A 20,762-nucleotide genomic window follows, 5' to 3' on the forward strand; every position below is an offset into this window, starting at 1 on the left:
CTTGCTCAACCGAATAGCAACAAATTTATATACGTCACGAACGCCAACAATGATCCATACATATTATCGAGCCATTTTCACTGGTGCACACTTCATTGGTTGATAGCTACTCCAAGATGTGGCAATTTCTAACAAATTCGTTTGAGTAGTTAACATACTTGGTCCAAAATGGGCGAAGATGCTCAAAACCAATCTCCAACCATGGTTTTGACTGGCCGTTGTAGTGAATAACTGCCGCCTTTTTCACCTTTTCAACGTCAGTCTTGTTCTGATAACCCAACCCAAGCATGTGCCAGGAAGCATCAATTGGGTGAACATGACCCCTAAACGCAATCAAAGCAGGAGGAAGAGTTCCAAGTTTCCATAATGTCAGGTTTGACTTCAGATTCTGCAATAACAGCGAATCCATTGAAGAAAAATACAAGCATAATATCAAAATTGTCATATGATCCCTTCATAAAGCATAATACATTAACGAAACCTAAAGAAAGCCTGCATGTACAACGGAGGTGAAATGGCACAAAACAAAAAGATATGAAACCCACAACATAGCTTGTTACGAGCTTTATGTATGAAACATGGCAAAAACCCTGCCCTAACTCAATAGTAGAACACAGACAAATTTTGTAGTCAGTTATGGAGTAATGATATTAAAGTTAAGAGATGAATACAAAATCTAAAATTATGGCCAATAATGATGAACCATCCATTCATTTTCATATGGTAAAACATAAAGTTCATGATTCAGCCCAACAATACATAATAAGGCAAATGTCCCGATAAGTAAATGAAAAGGAAATTTTACTGTACCTCCTTAAGCCAGGTATGATAAGCATCTCTTATATTTGTTTTCCGCCATGCACGCAAGTCAAATATATTCATTCCATATGCCCATGCGCATTCATCAGGATTCAAATTCCTAGCAATTAGTGGATGAGAGAAGTTGAAATAGTTCCTAAAATGCTTGGACATGACCCACTCATCTTCACCTTTACAGGTTTCAACAGCTCCGTTAACTTTTCCATTGAGGTTGATGTTCCAGAGCGGAGATAAATCAAGTTGGATCACAACATCATCATCTAAGAACACCACCTTGTCAAGGTTTGGGAATAGCTGCAAGATACAAGGAAGCATTATCTCAGCCTTGAAACAGAAAAACCAAATCTCAGCCTTGAAACAGAAAAACCAAATGAAAGGTGAAAAGTAATGCCGAAGAAACAATGATTATAATTTATACCAATTTCCAGTTCAAGCTGTAAAGAATATGAATTGACTACTAAAATCGGTTATGATCAGATTAAATTTGGTGACTAAGTTAATTGCCTCTATCTGCTTATATATGATTAATTTGCAACACTTTTGCATTCCTCTGCACCCACATAATGACCAGATTAAATGTCACTTTCAGCACACGGAGGCAGATGGTAATTTTTGTGAGGGAATGGTATAAATGCAAGCCATCAGCCATGTTCTATGGTGGCATGCCACACTTCCCCTTCTCAATGTCACAAGATTTTTTTTCCTGATTTTAATATACGTATAGAGTTATACATATTCAACAGCCAAATTATCACCTCTGGAAGGTATATGCGAAGATGGTTCAGCAATGAAATATACTTTGGACTTCTAGCTTGTAATTTAGAGGCAAATGTTCGTGGGGTGGTGTCACTTAAATTGGCCCCAGCAATGTGATTCCCATGATAGTAATTCCGAATCCCGTAATGGTTCTCCACAGCTTCAAGAACTGGGACATTCTCTCTTGTTAACCAATCAAATTGATGAACACCTTTTACTTCAACTAAAGCTGGAGACACAGGATTTAAGGCAAACCATGAATGCATGCCTGCATATGTTTTTTTGTCAGTTATGACATGAAAAACAATCCTTTCTGGGTTCACAGATGATTGGACAGCAGACGTGACAACAACCGCAGCGGCAAGAACGTTGTCTGTGGATAACACAAAGTGATGATAGGAGTTGTCGGATAGCAAAGGAAGTAACTCTGGAGAAGGTAACTGTTTTCGTGCATGAGCATTGGAAGAATATTCATCTGTCAGCCTTAACGAAAGGCAGTGAATGCCCTTAGGAATTGCACTGGCTGCAAAGTGTTTATGCATTAGCTCTGCAAACTTGGACTCTCTTATCTCCCTTTCATATCTCTCCATCTGTTGGTGGATAACACAAATTCCACTTTAAAAGGTTAGCCTCACCTAGGAAAATCCATAAAATATGCACTTAAAATGCAGCATGTGAAGATTGTAATCATCTCAGATTCTCAGTAAATCGTCACATTTTACTGGTACCACATACAATTATAGCTCAAAATATGTAGAAAAAAATATGTCCCTCTATGGGGTCGATTAAACAGGAAGAATGAATAAAAGTAAACCAGAGATCTTAAGAGCTAGTATAGTGAATACAAACTTCTATCTCAACAAAAACGTGAAGCACCATTAATATTTTTTTTTAATGTGAAGCACCATTAAATGAATTATTTTTATGTAAAGCAAAACCTAAAAGGAGATTAACATAGAGTAAAGAGAGGCATTATTAGGTACATGATTAGGAATTTGTAATCTGGTATTGTATAGCAAAAAACATCATGTTCCATAATAATTAAGGACATGAGGGTGATGAAAACGGACACAGCAATATGAAACTTGGCAAATTAAAATAGACAGCAGTCAGAAACACCTACCATTCCTTTCAAAATCAAAGCAAACTCTTTCGAACTGTGCTTGTTGTTTTTCATTTCAGAAACAAGTTGACTAAAAGAGTCTGGAATCTTCAAACTGTCGGGGACTTTCTCAGAGTTCACTTGATTCAGGATCTTAACAAAGTCCTTGACCATCCTCTTCCATAACAACAACAAAATTTCAGCAATACCATAAAAAATGTATCATAGTTAAACCGTGATATATCAAAATTAAAATAACTATGCATACGAATTCAGAGAAAGAAAAAAGATGTTTACCCCATAATCATCATTTCTACCCAAAAGCTTTGGGCCCAAACGCCGTCCTAAACAATCTGAAACAGAGAAACAGTAATAAACAAAATTTGAAACCATAACTTTCATTTGAAACGGTATATATACATACACAAATATTAAAACTTTGACATCTTAAAAAGTCCCAGATTATAAAGAAAGAAGACGAAAAATGTAAGATTAAGGATTGACACATGCTAATAATAAAATGATCCTCACAACTAGATTTCTACCCACACAGTCACTATTTTCTTTCATCTTCCTTACAGTCACCAATTTAATAATCAACATAATAGTAGAAAACTACACCACAACGCTGGACCAATACTTAGAGGACCAAAGTGGAAACAAAACTAAATTATAGTAGAAAACTACACCACAACGCTGGACCAATACTTAGAGGCCCAAAGTGGAAACAAAACTAAAAACAACGGAAGGAGTTTCATCAAAGGGGAATCCAAAAGATCAAGTAAAGTTTTGAAATGGCAGCAAATCTTCACAGCATGGAAGTTAAGTTGCCACTTATTTCTATCCAAAGCATAAAACATTTCCAGTTCAGTGACATATTGAGAAAGACTGAGGAGAGGTACGTGGCATCAGTTTCTCGGTCACTTAAGAGAGCAATTAGAAGAAGTAGATTTAGACAGAAATAATTCCGTAAGGTGACGAGGTGTGATGACCCGTTGGAGAAAATAAAGACCACGTATCACAGATAGATAATGAAAAGAGGACAAAATTTATGCACAGTTTGAAGAACGCAGAAGAATAAATTATGGTTCCAAATGGAAGAATAGGGAGAACATACAGAAGACTTGCTGTAAAAAGATCTTCCTGGTGAGTTCTGCGTGAGAGATTTTGTTTACATGATTTATACAGAATGAACAGAAAATTACCAATCCAGTGAGTATCATTTCATGGTATAATGACCATCGCCATAAAGGGCCAAGTGAAGTTTCTTCTATATCGGTCGTGGTCAGCTAGGTACTTTTATGCAATTAATAAGTCGTATAAACCATGAAAGATCTACTACAGGCATGAGACTAACATTTATGCACCGAGATCTACATGCCAAAAACTTAATTTTTGATAATTTAGTGATCACTTCCAATATTTAACTATAAGCCGACTCCGAAACTTACACTTTACACAAAGTCTTCAATTATATATCACCAATCATAGCAGAGAAAAAAGTGATCCACAGAGAACATGAAAAGAGAACTACATAAATTGGGATATCACAAGCCATCAGCACAACCTTTAGTGGCAAAATAAAATCACAATCTTCAGAGAGAAAAGCATGCCTGATGCTGTTAACGTTGAATTTGAACATTTTCACCAGTAGTTTATTTTTATATTGCTATTTGAGTTTCATAATAAAAGGGGCAAAAGAACCATGTAATGAACACCCATAAATCATATAAAAGCTAAAAATCAGAGAGAACCAAAATAAAAAAATCAGTCGCCCTAAAGAAATCCTCAAATCCAATCAGCAGAGTATATGGAAACAAATGTCTGAAGATGTAACAAACATCATCGCATAAATAATCATGAAAGCACGGTTTCCATCGGGGTTTATAGGCAAGATGCAGAAAAGTACCGATTGAGGAGCACTTGTTGACACCTTCAAGGGTGACGACCGCGGTGAGAATGAAGACAAAAGGCAACAAAAAAGCAAGAATCAAAATCGTATGGAAGAGAGTGCGGTACGGAATGTGGCGAGCTGCGACCTTGATCTTCATCAAATCTCCGACTCCTCCATTGACATTTCCTCCGCTGCTGCTCGATGATATTGTTATACTTCTCATGCTAGGTGAGAAGTGCAGCTGCATCTTCCTCCGCCGCCACTCTCCTCCTTTTTTCCCCTTCTGCCCTCCTATGCTTCAACAAATAATCTCTTCCACCACCACCACCGCCACCGCCACCACTATTACAGCTAATAATCACCTTCCTAAAACGAAAACACAGCTCCAAACAATCCTCCGAAAACGATAATGAACTCCTCACCATCAGATCTGCCGCAGCAGCTATTCAACGATCTTGTTCCTCTCCGGCGGTGTATCCATCGCATTGGAATCCACGATTATCCGTATAAATCACAATCCAGCAGCCCTATGATTGTCCCTCCGCAACTCGATTTGATTTCTCAATCAATATGTGCACACAATAACAACTTTTCTGCGAACACACACACACACACATGAATGAATGCGAACGATTTATAAATTACACGAACCAAATCATCGTCAAGGCAAATCAAGCAATAAATTCTGCCCCAAATTATCGCCTCTCTATTAATTGCAGAGACTTGATTTCCTTCTGAATTCTCTGGGTCGGAAAGGTAAATGGGAGAGAGAGAGAATAAATTCAGGTATATTGTAAACTCTTAAATTTGATTGGCTGATCGGCCCTATCTATACTATTCCAATTTTTTGACCGTTTTTACACTCTGAATATTATTATTACTAAATAAATTTAACATAGGCATAAAAATAAAATAGAAATAAATAATAATTAATTAAATAGGTAATGATTAATGCCGAATAGCTGATATATAATTATCTTTGGTCAACATGGGTTTGGCTCGTTACCTGTAAAAAACAATTATTATACACTATAAAAATATATGGAAAAAAAAAAAGATGAGTTCAATATTTTTTAAATATTGATTAAATGATTGAGAGAAGGTTTTTTCCTAACAAACACACGCAATCAAGAAATTAATTAAATGTTGATTATTGTAGCTAAGAAGATATTTAAGCCCATTTTCAATAAATTCAACAATGATTTTCAACAATGATACCAAAAATAATCAATAATGGACCAGATATTCAATGAAAATATCGGAAAAAATTTGTGGTATACTCAAGTTGGAAATGATTTGATTTGGAAGGAAAAATTTTAAAATACACTCAAAATTATCAATTTATGATGAAACCATTGATTTAAAATTCATCTAAATAATTAATTGGACTTGAACTTCGTGATTTTATGACCCTCTCGACCCAAGCTCATCATCGGGAAAGAAATTGAGGAATGCATTTCCAATATATCTGGAGTGTACTTGAGATCAATTACGATTATTATTGAAATTATTTGATATGAAGTAAATTTGAAATTCAGTGAAATTTTGTCAATTCAAACAATACAAGAAATCTGAAATCTAATCAATACAAACATAATATAAGAACTCCATAAGATTGTGTTTGGATTGGAGGATTTGGATTTGTAGGAGTTTCAAAACAAATACATATTATGATGAATTTGAAATACACAACAATTGCTAAAAAAATATAACTAATAGATGATTTGAATAAATTGTCAATTAGATTGACTCAAATAAATCAAATCATTATTATTATAAAATTATTATTATAAAATTGAAATTCTTAGCTCAAAATTGATTAATCAATTCAAATGCAAGCCAAAGTATAATATCTATAATAACCAAAAAGGTATCCTACCATCTCCAAAATGCATTAATTAAGCATTCTTAATCATCAACATAATTTTTAGAACTTTAACTAACATATTCATAAAGTTTAATGAAACTCATCAAAATGGAAAAAAAAAACTTACAAAGAGTGAAATCAATAAAAATAAATATGTTTAGTGATCATCAAGGCACCAAAATAATCCATGCCTCTACATTTACAAATCCCCCAAAAGTTGGAACTTCAAACCAAACTAAAAAAAAAAGAAGTTTTATAATTAAGAGCAACCTCGAGTGAAGGGGTCTTTTGCCAGATTATAGCAATTTTTATTCTCCATTAACAATCTACGGTAGTTTTCAAAAACTTATTAAAATATTGTAAAAAAAATTAAAAAAAGAAAAAAAAGTAAAACTTTTACTCCCCCGCCCTTCCAAATGTTGGGGGGGAGTAATTGTTTCACCTCTAAAAATATTGCCTGCCTCTGCAGGAGGCGGGGCAGAAAAATTAATTTTAAATTTTACCCGCCTTTCGCATAGGCGGGGGATATATTTTTAAATAATAAAATTTCAAATGCTTGCTCGCCTATTGCAGTGACGGGCGTATTTAAATATTTTTAAAGTAGAATTCTTCTATATATATACATGAGAAGTTCACTTGCATTTTGTATTCAAAGGTTTGTCACTTATATTGTGTTCAAAGGTTTGTCGGTATGGATTTGATTTATTTTTCGTCTCAAGTTTTTTTTAATAAAATTTTGAATTCTAATAATTTTTATACCTTCTATCTCTTGATTTATTTCAGGAAGTGTAGATATTGGTATTATCGTGCCTATCTTATTAAAAGGTAAGTAATATTTCTAAGTGTTGTTAAAATTATTTGTATTCTATTAATTTTTTTGATGGTTGTATTCTATATAATTAGGTTCGTTCAATAAAAATAATAGAAGTATTTATCTAATAAGATTTAAATTATGAAATTATGATAGATACCTCGAAAAAGATGTCATTTATCGTGAATAAATCTTTCGTTCGTCGTTCAATCTACAACAAAAAATAATTATGAATATAAATTATTTGTATGAAAATTATTTTTTAGATCGATGTAATTTTCAAAACAAAATTTGATATATCATATTTGAAAAATTAGCGATATACCTCAATCAGGACTGATTAATGCCAAATATTTCTTCACTCCTTAAATTCACCGACGGAACAATAACTCGGGAAAGAATACTTATTATCAGATGCAAAACAAGAAAAATAACTTCAGACATATATAGAGAAACAATACATGAATTCTTTATTGCCTATATTTAAAAAAAAAATTAAAGACAACTCGTGATTCAAATAAATACAAAACATTAATTATTCGACACAAATTCACGATATTCATGACGATACAGCCAAAATTATCAATCAAATATACATCAATAAGTGTTTAACAATATCAATTCATACAGAAGGACAATAATAATGGTCTCTGCACGTGAGGTCAAATCCATCTTTTTGTATAGTAATGTTAAATCATTTTTTTAGATAAAATAAATTATATTAGTTTCGTCGGTTTCCATTACCCACCAATAATTACACAAAAAACAAAATTATTATATCTAAAAAATAAACGCTATTTAAATTCGCCCGCCACTGCAATAGGCGGGCAAGCATTTGAAATTTAATAATTTAAAAATATATTCCCCCGCCTATACAAAAGGCGGATAAAATTTATAATTAATTTTTCTGCCATGCCTCCTGCAGAGGCGGACAATATTTTAAAAATAATTATCTCTCCCTCGCCTGTACGACAGGCGGGGGAGAATTTAAAATTAATTTCTACCCTCCCCCGCCTCCCCTACAGGCGGGGGAGGTGAAACAATTAGGGAGTAAAAGTTTTACTTTTTTTAAATTTTTTTTACAATATTTTAATAAGTTTTTGAAAACTATCGTAGATTGTTAATGGAGAATAAAAATTGCTATAATCTGGTAAAAGACCCTCGAGTGAAGTGTTATACTCGAGTATTGTATATTATATTATTTTATGAAATTGTTTACCGTATACCCAACTTAATATACGTTCGAAATTCATCTAGATTATATTTGGATTAAGACAAAACTTTGTGTGATACGGTCTCACGGATCGTATTTTGTGATAAATATCTCTTATTTGGGTCATCCATAAAAAATATTACTTTTTTATATTAAGAGTATTATTTTTTATTGTGAATATCAGTAGGTTGACCGTCTCACAGTTCACATTTTTTGCTACTACTACACACTATCTAAAATCCCGTGAATAAATCCAACGGTGTAGAACCCCTCACATGGAAACTAGCCGTTACATTCCGAGCGTCCAAAGCTCAACGTTTTCTTTTTCCTCCCTCCCTCCTCTTTCAATCAATGAAATCTAACAAAATCAAATAGCAAAACATAAGGTCGCGAATTTTTCATACTGAATCGCTCCTCTTCCTCTCTTTCTCCAGGAATTTCACCATGGATTCGAGTTCGAAGACTGCTGCTGCAATGGTTACTCCTGGGAAAGAGAAATCCAGCTTATCAAATCCATCCAAAACAAACGATTCCAACAAATGTTCGGAGAATTTTAATCCAAATTTGTCGAGCCCCAAATTGAAGTCCTCCAGTTCTCAGTCGGTTACCGATTCTGAAAAAAGTGCCCGAAAGGCTTTCATCAGAAGCCCCAATCCTAACCAAATGGCTTCACCTTTGCTGAAGAGCAAGATTCGTGATAGGAGGTTCGTGATAGCAAAGAAGAAATCTCGAAATGAGGAAGTGAACTCTCCGACCTCCGCGGTGGTTTGTCAGAAGTGTAAGAAGAGCACTGGGAAATCCAAGTGCCTGTGTGTGGCTTATCAGAGTTTGAGGGCTTCTCAGGAAGATTTTTGTATGGATCGGGGGCAAATAGATAATGACGTTGAGTTTGAGAAGCTAAAAGAGTACGATGATGAAACTGTGAAGGCGCAGATAAAAGTAAACTCCATTAGTCAAGACTCTAGTATTGTCAATGGAGGGAAAATAAAGGTAAATGACGCAGGTGGGGAAGAGGGTGAATCTGGGTTGAAGAGGAGCAGGGATAGGTTGTTGGAAGAAGCAAAGGCCAGTGAACAAGAGCCAGGATCCGGAAGGGTGATGCAATTGGTGAAGGCATTTGAAAAATTCAATTTGATTCCCAATTCAGATAATTTGAATGAAAAAGAAGTGGGGGAAGAAGTGAAGGACGAAAGTCAGGGGCTAAAATGGGAGTCGACTGGACTTCAACAGCCTCCTAAGTTTTCTAAAACGGTGGTCTCAATCTCTCCGTTCAGTCCACCAGACCTTCTCCTTACATCGGAGAGCTTAGGTTTAGATTCAAATCGATCTTATTCACTTGACCGCAGCCAAGGAAGGTCGGTAGCCAAGCTACCGTTCTAAACATCTGCACAACTAAATACTTTGATGTTTTGCTATTCTTGTATTGGTTCTGAATTTTATTTTGTGCTCTTCTGAAGCGTTAGCATTTCAGTCAGGTCTTCTGCGGATGGTAGAACAAGCAGGCGGCAAGTGAGAACTTTTATTCATATGTATATTCCTAGAGATGATTCATTTAGTCAATACAGGTGAGCTTACAAACGTTTTACTTCTGCAGAGTGCCGAATCATCTCTAACCTTTTCTGGAAGACATTGTAAGAGAAAACAGCTCAAACCAACCTCTCAAAAGCCCTTCACGCTCAGAACTGAGGTTTGTTGCAAATCATATCCTTCACATCTGGCAGTTTAATTGGTTTGCGAAGTTCAAACACTGGCAACGTTTTATTGTACACATGATTCTCGTAGCTGAGTTTTAAGTCAAACACCATTTCATCTCGACATAGTTTTTTTTTTAAAGCCTTTGGTGTAGGGAAAGTTGACATACAACGATCGAACTGTAAATTTTAGAAGGATATTTAACAGATATCGTCCTTCTATAAAAGAAACCATTCTCAACTCTGTGCCCTGGTCAAATCCCAGTAAGTATATTAACAGTTTGTGGAGAGATTATTGAAATTCCATCATAAATTGGATCTTCCCAGACAGTGCCACTGGTTCTTCCTAGATGACATTAAGCGGTGGATCCATTCTTTTCCCTGCAATTCTCACATTGGAAGGAAATCAAGAAATTAACAGCAGACAAGCATAAAAGACATGTAGATATTTGGCAGGGAAGTTAGAACTTTTAGTCATGCTTATGTAGGTATTTACTGGATTGAAAGGGAAGGTGTTTTGCTTCAGCACATTTTGGCACATGTTAAGTAACACAAATTCTTTGCTAGCCAAATAAAAGTTTGAGAATGAAAGGAAAGATGAGCTATATTTTCTTTTTCCATATCAATAATTGCCACCAGCTACAATTTTGGTAAATCAGAAAGTAATTTGTTTTACAATTGGTTCCAGAGCTATGATCGTGTGTTTGATTATCATTAGTTACAAGAACTTGTAATTATTGATATGAGATTGTCAAGTACTAATAATTGTCATCAGATATAGATGTGTCGAAACGCGATGCTTGATTCACTACTCATTTAAGATACCAGTAGCATCATTAACATCAAATACGACTTTTATAAAACGACACATACTTGACCTAGAGTTTTCTGTATCAAAATCCTGCCTCAAACGTATTTCCAATAATTAAACCAACTCGCTTGATGAGTGGATTGTGGACACGATCTCTATCTCAGTTCCACTGTTATTTGTGCCTGAAGGTGATTTGCCGATTTTGGTGCCATACTTAGTTGAGTCAAAACTACTACAACAAATGAATACATTATTATACATGTGTGGTGCTTCGTATTTTTTGTCTCTTTACGAATAACACTAATTCTAGCAATTGTTTATGCTTTAGCAAAGAGGAAAATGCAAGGAAGAAGAATTCATGAAGAAGTTGAAACAAGTGATGGAAGAAGAGAAAAGATTGCGAATACCTATTGCTCAAGGTCTACCTTGGACCACTGATGAACCAGAGGTAACATTTACCCCCTGAGGGAAGCTTTTTCGTGTGAATTGAGGTTTTCTCGTGTTAAATGCTTATGCCACCTTGATTTCATTTCATAATTTTGACTTGTCTTTTTTCTTTTGGCTTCGGGCAAATAATATGAGCACCAAGGCTTTCAAATTTTCATGATCCTGGTTTATAACTTGAGTGAATTAATTTTGGAGCAAGTTGGCATGTCCAGTTGACACCATCCTGTATTTTATTACTTACGTGTTCCATTGTTGTTTGTGTATATATTTCAGTGAAAAGTTGATAGTGTTAATTTCTTTCTTTTCAGTGTTTGATGAAACCTCCAGTTAAAGAAAATACGAGGCCCACGAATCTGGTCTTGCATAGTGATATAAGGGCAGAGGAGCGGGCTGAATTTGATCATCAGGTAGGTAAAGCACAGCCTTCAGGCTCCACATTTGGACAAACCAGTTGACACTTATAAGAGAAACATCTCACATATGATTATTTAGGTCTAGTTGTGATTAAAATCAACTCATTAAAAAATCGTTTCCAAAATCTTCTTTCATTGTCTTATATAGAAGCTAATTTATTTCTTATGGAATCGTTACAGATTCTTGTTCAATGTGTTCACATTTCATATAACCATTTCATTTGTCCATGAAGGTTGCCAAGAAAATGAGTTTAATTGAAGAATACAGGATGGAAAGGGACAGACAGCAGAAGGTAATTCCACAAAGAAATGTTCGAGTCAAAGGAGTGTAATGACAGAGGTTATCCTTAATTGACACCTCTTTTGCAGCTTGCCGAAGAAGAGGAAATCAGAAGACTGAGGAAAGAGATTGTTCCAAAAGCTCAACCTATGCCATATTTTAACAGACCATTCATCCCCAGAAGGTAGCCTCATATACGCTTTGTCACATTGGATTCAACTCAATTTGTTTGTTGCTAAACTAAAATACAAGATGAATGTCTAAATCAGCGTGAGCCTCATACATAACAAATATGTAATAAGACAGCAGAAAAAAGCACATGGTGGCTATCTAATTAATTTTTGAGCCGCATAACAAATATCTAATATCTAATGAAAAAACATACCTAGAAGTCGGCCTAATATACACTTCCGTGTGTGTGCAGATCTACAAAGCAGCCCACCAAACCCAGGGAACCAAAGTTCCATGCACCCCAACAAAAGAAGATAAAGTGCTGCATGTCCTGGGATGACAATTGCATTGAATATGAAGGGTGAATGGTCGAATGTCGGGTTTCATCCAAGGAGAAATGTAATGTATCGCGTCTTTCACGATCATAGCTGATACTTCTATGGTGCCGAGTCATCATTGAATTTTATTCTTTACCATTTGTATATATCTCATTTGTTTTATTCAATCGTCGGAAACTGTATCCGCGGCAACTAAACACTCAATTTTGGTAAGCAGATTACATGAATTGCCGGCACAATAATGTAACGATGTGCCATTTTATTCTTTTCTTTCTTTTTAACCTCGCTATACAGTACTAAATGCCAACTTACCACACACAGAAGCAGATAAAACAAAAAAGTTTTAAGTTTTTCTTCTTTAAAAAAAGAAGTGTTCCTCTTTTCTTCTTGTACATTTTTTTTGTTATTTTTAAGTTGGGCATAAATCAACCAAATGCTAATATAGAAAACTTATCACTCATTTAGAATGATCAAGCCTTCCCACGGAAAACGAGCAATGGGAACCAATTCAGTCAAGAAAAAAAGACAACAGGTACAGGCTACAAAGCATCCGATATCATATCCAAAAAGTAATTAACTAAATCATATGAAAATGTAAACCAATTTCGAGAGTACAAGGAGAAATTCCCAACCAAAATAGTTCGACAACTTCTTCAGACAAAAATTCTCAACAGATAGGAGACATGCTTTCACACTCAAATAACCTACGGTGCAACAACAACAATCCTTCCAGCAACTTGATCAAGATCCCTTTGTCCGTTGGAAGTGATTCTTCTTCCGCTGTTAAATACAAGGACACACAAAAAAGAAAGGAACATTACATCAGAAAGTTCAAAACAATGCTGGATGCAACTGAATGCTGACTGTTCCATAAAACATTTACCATAAATTCAGCCTACCTGGTTTATGAATATATTCTATTCCTCAACGGCTCGCTATGTAGATAAAATATCTATATGCACATATATTATATACATAAGTATATGAACTAGACTCATAGTGGCTAGTGGCTTATTTTTATATGAGTAATTAGAAATGTGATGAGACATAATACAAAGTTTCACTTTACTTCATCAGTTTGATATAGCTTGACACCAAATTGTGTCGAGTTCTAAGGTACCATAATGATAAATTTTTAAAAACTCACCCCCTTGGTTCCATCTCAACAATGCCCATAACCTGCAACTGTTGAAGTATGTTGCGAGCAATGGACCCACTGCTTTTGCAGAAATGAGGGGGACGACTCCCATTCCTCTTGCTCCCACCATAAATTCTCCGGAAAGCACCAACACCGAGACCTCCCCTCAAATAAATCTTCCTAGCCATGGAAGCTGTATAATTCAACATACCATTTGGATTTCAAACACAACAATCTGAAGCAGATATAGTACATAAAGCAAAACTTCAATAACATCTAAATCAAGAAAGTCCTTTTGTATAAACATGATACCACAAACAGGTAACCTCAAACGAGTACTGAACAAATGTCAGAAATTACCACAACTTAGAAACTGGATCATTTTGGAGTTGCATATTCCAAATTGAAAGATGAATGACTAGCCAGAACAGGTAAGCAAAAATAGAAAAAGAAAAGAAAGAGCAGTTTACCAGCCCTGATGTAGTACCAGTCCGGATCATAAGGAGCAAGCTCTTTGTGCACACCAGTTTTCACGATATCAGTCCACTCCGGAAGCTCCATCTATTTTTTGCAAAAATAAAAAAGGAAAATAAACACATTTTTGATTTTTTCAGATAACACCGTATGGTTAAGTTATCTTCAACTCTATGACTCCATACATGCATCCACGAGCAAAAAAACAAAGCAGGAGAATAGGAAGAGAACACAACCACGAGATGGTTAACAAATTCTTCTCAAATCAAAATCACCAACTCTCCGTAATTTGCTTAACAAAGTACTTAACTTTAATAAAAAACCACAATTGTCTAATCTCTAATCGCGATAAAAAAAATCTGAATACCGAGCCTCGTACCTTGCCGGAGCGCTTGAGATGAGCGGCGTATGCCTTGACGAACTCGAGAGGGGAGACATCTTTGACAGTCTTCGCAGTCGCCATAGCTGAAGATCTCAAATCTCGCGCAGACCACGATATCACCTCTGCCGAATATGACGACTCAGCGTGGCAGCAGTCGCTAGTGAAAGATGTTAAAGATTTAGGGTTTGCGTGATATATATAAATGGAATACTGGGCAAAGGCCCTGCTTGGTGTTATTGGTGGGCTTAGGCCTGTTTGTAAACAGGCCCAACAATTTTTTCCTGGCCCATCATTTTCTACCTGGATTAAACAAAATTATCAAATCCTTTATTCGGTTCAAAATAAAGAAAAATCATGTTAAATTTTATTGAAATAATTTGAATTTATCTCAAATCTCGAGCAGACGACGATATCACCACTTTTCTATTAACTAGAAAAATGTACGTGCTTTGCACGTAAAAATCTAAACTGTTGAAAATATATGTACGAAATTTTGATAATATTTAAATGAATTAAAACATGGTTAATAACATTTATCAACTGAAACAAACTAAGCCATAAAAAATAAAAAATCATGACCATAGACGGTATATGAATAAGATAAATTATCTTATCCACTTGACACACTTTCCAATATGCTTCTTGGTTGATTTTGACAACTCAACAACTCTTTGTCGTAGTTTGTTATAATATGCATATAACTATTTTGGTATGTTCAGCAAGTATCTGATCGTCTTTAACATCTATTATGTTATTTACAATCTTTATCGGGGATCTGACATGCTCGTAGTTTGCTTCTTTATCACGCCATTTTTTCTGTTTTCTACATTGTTTTTATCTGATAATCTTATTTTCCCGACTATTTTTTTATTGTTAAATGATTTTTCCGCTTTTGACAATCATCAACTATAACTCTTAAGAAAATATGCTTTACTCGTGATAAGTTTTCACTTGTGACTAAAAATATGTATAACCTATATATTCTTCAACAACATAACCAATGAATGATGTTGCACCTTCTTCAAATATTGTGATATTTGTGATATCATTTTTATAAATTTAGTATCAATATTATCAACATATAGCTATAAGGTTAATAAATTTTTAACAACTATTTCTCAATCACTGTGAGAAAAATACTTGAAATCTCTTCAAATGACTATATCTTAGAATTGTGTCCTCATTTAATTTGACGCAATTGAAGAAAGTCATCTTGATCGTCATTTTTTTGAAGCTTTGAAATAATGATTGCGTGCATCATGTCATTAGGATGATATAGTTTCAATCTCATTTGTTGCGTTTAGAACATAATATTATATTATTCATTGAAACTAAACAAATTTTCTTCTATCGAGTTTATATTTTGTTTTATAATATTTTATATCTTGTGGAACGATATACAAAATTAATTATTGTATTTTAAAAATCTTGAGAAGAGATACGAATAATGTAATTAAGATATGCATATGAGATATCATTCAAATATCTGTCAAAGTAAGTGTATCATTCAATATCTCATGATTCTCATCTAATAATATAACCATTTAGATTTCATGAGCATTTTATGATAGTCAAAATTAATTTGATGAAATATTGTAGAATTTTATTTGAATTTCAATATTTGGCTAAGTGAATTTATTTGACGAGGGGTTTTCTATGCTACCATCATATATGTTATGAATTAGCTGGTTAGACACTTTGACTAAAAAAAGAGACAAAAACAATCTTGTTGTCACCTCGAAATATATCGAGATAATATTGGAGGAAGTCACACAATTTTTCTTAAACCATAGAAAAAAATATTAGGCATGTGTTAACTTGTGATATAATAAAAATTTAGAATCATGCATAATCATTGAATTAGAACAAAATCGCATGCCAAAAATCTACTGGATATTATATATTTTAATAATTTATCCATATTTGTCGTTCACCAGAGGACTCTTAGACCTACCAAATTTTGTAGTTCACCTATTATTTTCATAATAAATAATATTACAAAAATAATATAAGCAAATACATAAAAACTCAAACTAAAATGTCTTCTATCAATCTAAGTAAAACAAATTGATTAGAGAATATAATAATGTCGTAAAAATTTTAAATATTGATTTATAGACAGAAGTTTGGAAATACATTTGCCCCAATAAATAAAAAATATTATCTCTTGATATTCTGAGACATAAGGTAAAAACGAAGAAATATTTCAAATTTTTTAATATTTTCTAAGTCACTTCAAACCAAGTAATCTAAGCAAACAGAAAACATGCATTATGTGTTTAAAAATTAACAAAATATCTCAACAATAAAAAATTGAAACATAACCATTTTTGTTGGATATTTGATTTTGTTTTCTCTTTTTTTTGTGCAAACAAACAAATCACATAAACAATCCAAACACAATTACATGATCAATACAAATGACATATAACAATCAAACATGTTAACGCTAGGGTAAAAAAACTCCTCTAATTGCAATTGCCCCAATAAATAAAAAATATTATCTCTTGATATTCTGATACATAAGGTAAAAACGAAGAAATATTTCAATTTTTTTAATATTTTCTAAGTCAGTTCAAACCAAGTAATCTAAGCAAACAGAAAACATGCATTATGTGTTTAAAAATTAACAAAATATCTCAACAATAAAAATTTGAAAAATAACCATTTTTGTTGAATATTTGATTTTGTTCTCTCTTTTCTTTGTGCAAACAAACAAATCACATAAACAATTCAAACACAATTACATGATCAATACAAATGACATATAACAATCAAACATGTTAACGCTAGGGTAAAAAAACTCCTCTCATTGCAAGAATACAAAGTGGTCAAATGGAGCATATTATTTAGTAATATTTATTTAGCATCATTTATAAAAAAATTGACTAAATATTTATTAATAATTTATTTTTATTCAATCCGACTCATCTCCCTTTGTCTTCCTATTATTATTTGACGGCAATGTATAAATTTAAGTAATTAAAATTAAATTTAAAAGTAAATTAAAATAATAATTAGTTTGATTGAGTTAAATACACTATTAATGATCTTATTAAACTAAAATAAAAAATGACTCAAATAACACCATTAACATGACAAATTGTAAAACAAAAAAATAATATAATAGTAAGCTCACAAATGAAAGTCATATATTTAATAGATTAATAGATAATATATTTTTTAGTAATATGTATTTAGCATCATATATTGAAAATTGATTAAATAACTTAAATGTTTGCAATGAAATCACTTACATACAAATATTTTCTATCAATCATGTATTTTTGTTGATACATAAGTAATCTAAATATATCTACATTCTAAATGTGAAAAAAATGTGTTATATGACCTTAATATTTATTAATAATTTAATTTTATTTAATCACACCTATCTCTATTCGTCTTCTCATTATTACCTTAATGTTCGTAATACTAACAATTTATAACATTATGATAGTGATTTTCTGTGAATTTGATCTCGAATGTGAATTGTAGATATATTTAGATTCACAATTCATATTCATATATTTATATAGATATAGATTATTGTTAAAAGAATATGTGAAAAAGAAAACATGTATTAATTTATGTAAATTTTAAATTTAAAAATAAAAATATATTAATGATTATTATTAAAAGAATATATGAAAAAGAAAACATGTATTAATGATTATTATTAAATGAAGGTAAGGATAATAGAGATATAGATATAGAATATTATTAAAAGAATATATGAAAAAGGTAAATTTTAAATTTAAAAATAAAAATGTATTAATGATTATTATTAAAAGAATATAGATATAGATTATTGTTAAAAGAATATATGAAAAAGAAAACATGTATTAATTTATGTAAATTTTAAATTTAAAAATAAAAATATATTAATGATTATTATTAAAAGAATATATGAAAAAGAAAACATGTATTAATGATTATTATTAAATGAAGTTAAGGATAATAGAGATATAGATATAGAATATTATTAAAAGAATATATGAAAAAGGTAAATTTTAAATTTAAAAATAAAAATGTATTAATGATTATTATTAAAAGAATATATGGAAAAAAATAAAAATATATTAATTATTATTATTAAAAGAATATATGAAAAAAAAACATGTATTAATGATTATTATTAAATGAAGGTAAGGATATTTATGTAAATTCACAATTCACATTCGTATATTTATATAGATATAGATTAAATGGAGATAAAATATTTTTCTAATTTCATAGAGATATTTTCAGTTGATAAAAAATTATATTATGATTTTAAAATTAGTTACTCTAATCTCCTTTTTATTATAAGATAATAATGTTAGTTATAATATAATTATTACTGTAATCGATGCAAGAATTATTTCATATTGCATCTGATCAAATGCTAATTTTGTTTGATAATATGCCATATTTAGATTCGTATTTGATGTTTGTTACTCCTTTTCTTATTTTCTTTCATCATAGATAGTTTCGGCTGCTGGTGCTGTTAAGCATGAAGATATAGTTGAGCAAGTGAAGAAATTATTTACTAAGTTGTCAACAGATGCAACGACAGCTTCTGAGTTAGTTGCGAAGGAACCTGCAATCTTCACCGGCTCAGAGGTATGCTTGTTGTGTTTGAGTAGTGCTTGAATCATGTTGAAGTAATTGTGATTGATACTTTCCATGGGCAGCAACCTCATTTTGGTTTCTGATATTGGGAATGTGTCGATAAGGATGCTGAATGACGACGTGCCTCTTGCCCATTTTTCAGTTGCTTTTGAAGGGGCTTCTTGGACAAATCCAGATTCCATTGCTTTAATGGCCATGCAATCGATGTTTGGTTCTTGGAACAAGAGTGCTGGAGGTGGGAAGCATATGGGGTCAATGTTTGCTGCATAACATCCAAACTACTCATCTAATTTAATTGTATAACAATTTTGATCTTCACTATTTGCATTCATGAAATGTGTCCAACTTTGATTGCAGAACTGAGCTTGCAGAGAGGGTTGGTATCAACGAAATAGCGGAGAGCATGATGCAGAGCATGATGGCTTTCAATACCAATTACAAAGACACTGGTTTATTCGGTGTTTATGCTATTGCTAAGGTGGGCACAGAAGAACTTTTTTTACTCGACTCTTGAATTAACACAGATACTAGATCATGAAATCTTTGCTTCATCAATTATTCTTACTATAGCAGTATAGTTCGCTATTTATCTGTGCAAGTATCCCTCCTTTCACTCAGTCCATTGGCCCGTGCGTGCACCTTGGAATTTCGTCTCCTTCCATGTTTCGCCAAAAAAAAAAAGCATTTTAATCCTATTTTTTCATCTTGGGTGGTTGGTTTGTTTATTCAAGACTTGTACTCAGTCTACTTACTATTCATTACTCGTGCGAACTGTTTGCAGCCTGATTGTTTGGATGATTTGGCCTATGCAATTATGTACGAGGTCACCAAGCTATGTTATCGAGTCTCGGAAGCTGATGTTATTCGTGCTCGTAACCAGGTAGTTAAAGTCAATTTATAAATTTTTCATTTTCTAGAGATTTTTTTAGGAGTAGCTACCCAGTTGGATTTGCATCAAAATTTTTTTTGGTATAACAAATTCGGGTTCTGTGGACCTCAAGTTCTCGTCTTTTTTATATGTTTTTCTTATCCATACTTATTGTGAATCATCGATGTTTGTGATGTGCAGTTGAAATCTTCTCTGTTACTCCACGTCGATGGAACCAGTCCAGTTGCTGAAGATATTGGGCCGTCAGGTACATAGATTGGCTTTTAAGAATCGGATATTTTACTGGAATAAATTATATGTAGCCAATGCAGATATAGATTTTGTCCCCTTTAATTACGGGTTGAGTTAAGCTTAAATTCTTCTGAACGTTGCTGGAATTTCCAGACAAATACTTGAAAACACTAGTTTAATATTCATCTTTGTCAGTATGTTGCACAAACCACAGGTATATAATATTCTGGATTCATATGAATGAAATTCTTGCATCACTAATTGGTATGAGTAGTAGGATAATATGTACCAATAGCCTAAGTGGTGAGCTTCAGGTTGTACCTCAAAACTTACTCGACTTATCCAGAGCTTACTCGACTACAATTGGTTCAGACGCAGGACCTACTGGCTCCGATATTAGTTTCCTAATCTTTGCAAAACG

At 33.0% G+C, this 20,762-nt stretch overlaps 4 protein-coding genes and 1 long non-coding RNA gene across 6 annotated transcripts; 3 read left to right on the forward strand and 2 right to left on the reverse strand.

Moving 5' to 3' along the window:
* Positions 1-43: 43 nt before the first annotated feature.
* On the reverse strand, positions 44-5,356 carry LOC142547872 (putative galacturonosyltransferase 14). The gene is made up of 6 exons (XM_075656320.1): positions 4,587-5,356; positions 2,975-3,030; positions 2,699-2,854; positions 1,575-2,165; positions 811-1,113; positions 44-388 (listed from the first exon to the last, which is right to left on the reverse strand). Exons 1-6 carry the CDS (start codon positions 4,816-4,818, stop codon positions 107-109), a joined length of 1,620 nt encoding a protein of 539 aa, XP_075512435.1. The 5' UTR covers positions 4,819-5,356; the 3' UTR covers positions 44-106.
* LOC142548164 (uncharacterized) lies at positions 377-1,062 on the forward strand. Its single transcript, XR_012820937.1, has 2 exons — positions 377-517; positions 749-1,062. It is a non-coding gene; the product is annotated as an uncharacterized LOC142548164 (long non-coding RNA).
* Positions 5,357-8,717: 3,361 nt separating the features above from the next.
* Positions 8,718-12,861, forward strand: LOC142515491 (microtubule-destabilizing protein 60-like). 2 transcript variants are annotated; one of them, XR_012811349.1, is made up of 8 exons: positions 8,718-9,817; positions 9,920-9,971; positions 10,057-10,149; positions 11,293-11,412; positions 11,720-11,822; positions 12,058-12,117; positions 12,194-12,288; positions 12,529-12,861. XR_012811349.1 is itself a non-coding variant. In XM_075619802.1 (8 exons), the coding sequence occupies exons 1-8, from the start codon at positions 8,907-8,909 to the stop codon at positions 12,638-12,640; spliced, it is 1,542 nt and encodes a 513-aa protein (XP_075475917.1). In that variant the 5' UTR covers positions 8,722-8,906; the 3' UTR covers positions 12,641-12,861. The 2 variants fall into 2 exon arrangements, 1 of the variants encoding a protein (XP_075475917.1); XM_075619802.1 differs by having other exon boundaries at positions 8,722-9,817; positions 11,720-11,818.
* Positions 12,862-13,146: 285 nt separating this feature from the next.
* LOC142548232 (small ribosomal subunit protein eS19z-like) lies at positions 13,147-14,785 on the reverse strand. Its single transcript, XM_075656582.1, has 4 exons — positions 14,605-14,785; positions 14,222-14,312; positions 13,761-13,944; positions 13,147-13,393 (listed from the first exon to the last, which is right to left on the reverse strand). The coding sequence occupies exons 1-4, from the start codon at positions 14,686-14,688 to the stop codon at positions 13,318-13,320; spliced, it is 435 nt and encodes a 144-aa protein (XP_075512697.1). The 5' UTR covers positions 14,689-14,785; the 3' UTR covers positions 13,147-13,317.
* Positions 14,786-19,366: 4,581 nt separating this feature from the next.
* LOC142541790 (putative mitochondrial-processing peptidase subunit beta, mitochondrial) lies at positions 19,367-20,365 on the forward strand. The gene is made up of 4 exons (XM_075648444.1): positions 19,367-19,472; positions 19,579-19,699; positions 20,003-20,101; positions 20,291-20,365. Exons 1-4 carry the CDS (start codon positions 19,411-19,413, stop codon positions 20,363-20,365), a joined length of 357 nt encoding a protein of 118 aa, XP_075504559.1. The 5' UTR covers positions 19,367-19,410.
* The last annotated feature ends 397 nt before the right edge of the window (positions 20,366-20,762 follow it).

Source organism: Primulina tabacum, chromosome 1, assembly GCF_025594145.1.
Source record: "Primulina tabacum isolate GXHZ01 chromosome 1, ASM2559414v2, whole genome shotgun sequence".
NCBI classification, from domain to species: Eukaryota; Viridiplantae; Streptophyta; class Magnoliopsida; order Lamiales; family Gesneriaceae; genus Primulina; species Primulina tabacum.

Bases quoted from the DNA above. Each gene is read 5' to 3' on its own strand.
- LOC142547872 (XM_075656320.1), bottom strand. From the start codon at position 4,818: ATGCAGCTGCACTTCTCACCTAGCATGAGAAGTATAACAATATCATCG. The intron at 1,114-1,574 runs GTGATAATTTGG...TGTATCTTGCAG, and splicing joins TTCGCATATACCTTCCAGAG to CTATTCCCAAACCTTGACAA. The intron at 389-810 runs GTACAGTAAAAT...CTGTTATTGCAG, and splicing joins ATCATACCTGGCTTAAGGAG to AATCTGAAGTCAAACCTGAC.
- LOC142515491 (XM_075619802.1), top strand. From the start codon at position 8,907: ATGGATTCGAGTTCGAAGACTGCTGCTGCAATGGTTACTCCTGGGAAA. The intron at 11,819-12,057 runs GTAGGTAAAGCA...TTGTCCATGAAG, and splicing joins GGGCTGAATTTGATCATCAG to GTTGCCAAGAAAATGAGTTT. The intron at 12,289-12,528 runs GTAGCCTCATAT...GTGTGTGTGCAG, and splicing joins AGACCATTCATCCCCAGAAG to ATCTACAAAGCAGCCCACCA.
- LOC142548232 (XM_075656582.1), bottom strand. From the start codon at position 14,688: ATGGCGACTGCGAAGACTGTCAAAGATGTCTCCCCTCTCGAGTTCGTC. The intron at 13,945-14,221 runs GTAAACTGCTCT...TGAATTATACAG, and splicing joins CTGGTACTACATCAGGGCTG to CTTCCATGGCTAGGAAGATT. The intron at 13,394-13,760 runs GTGAGTTTTTAA...TGTATTTAACAG, and splicing joins GTTGAGATGGAACCAAGGGG to CGGAAGAAGAATCACTTCCA.
- LOC142541790 (XM_075648444.1), top strand. From the start codon at position 19,411: ATGGCCATGCAATCGATGTTTGGTTCTTGGAACAAGAGTGCTGGAGGT. The intron at 19,473-19,578 runs GTCAATGTTTGC...CTTTGATTGCAG, and splicing joins GGAGGTGGGAAGCATATGGG to AACTGAGCTTGCAGAGAGGG. The intron at 20,102-20,290 runs GTAGTTAAAGTC...TGTGATGTGCAG, and splicing joins TTATTCGTGCTCGTAACCAG to TTGAAATCTTCTCTGTTACT.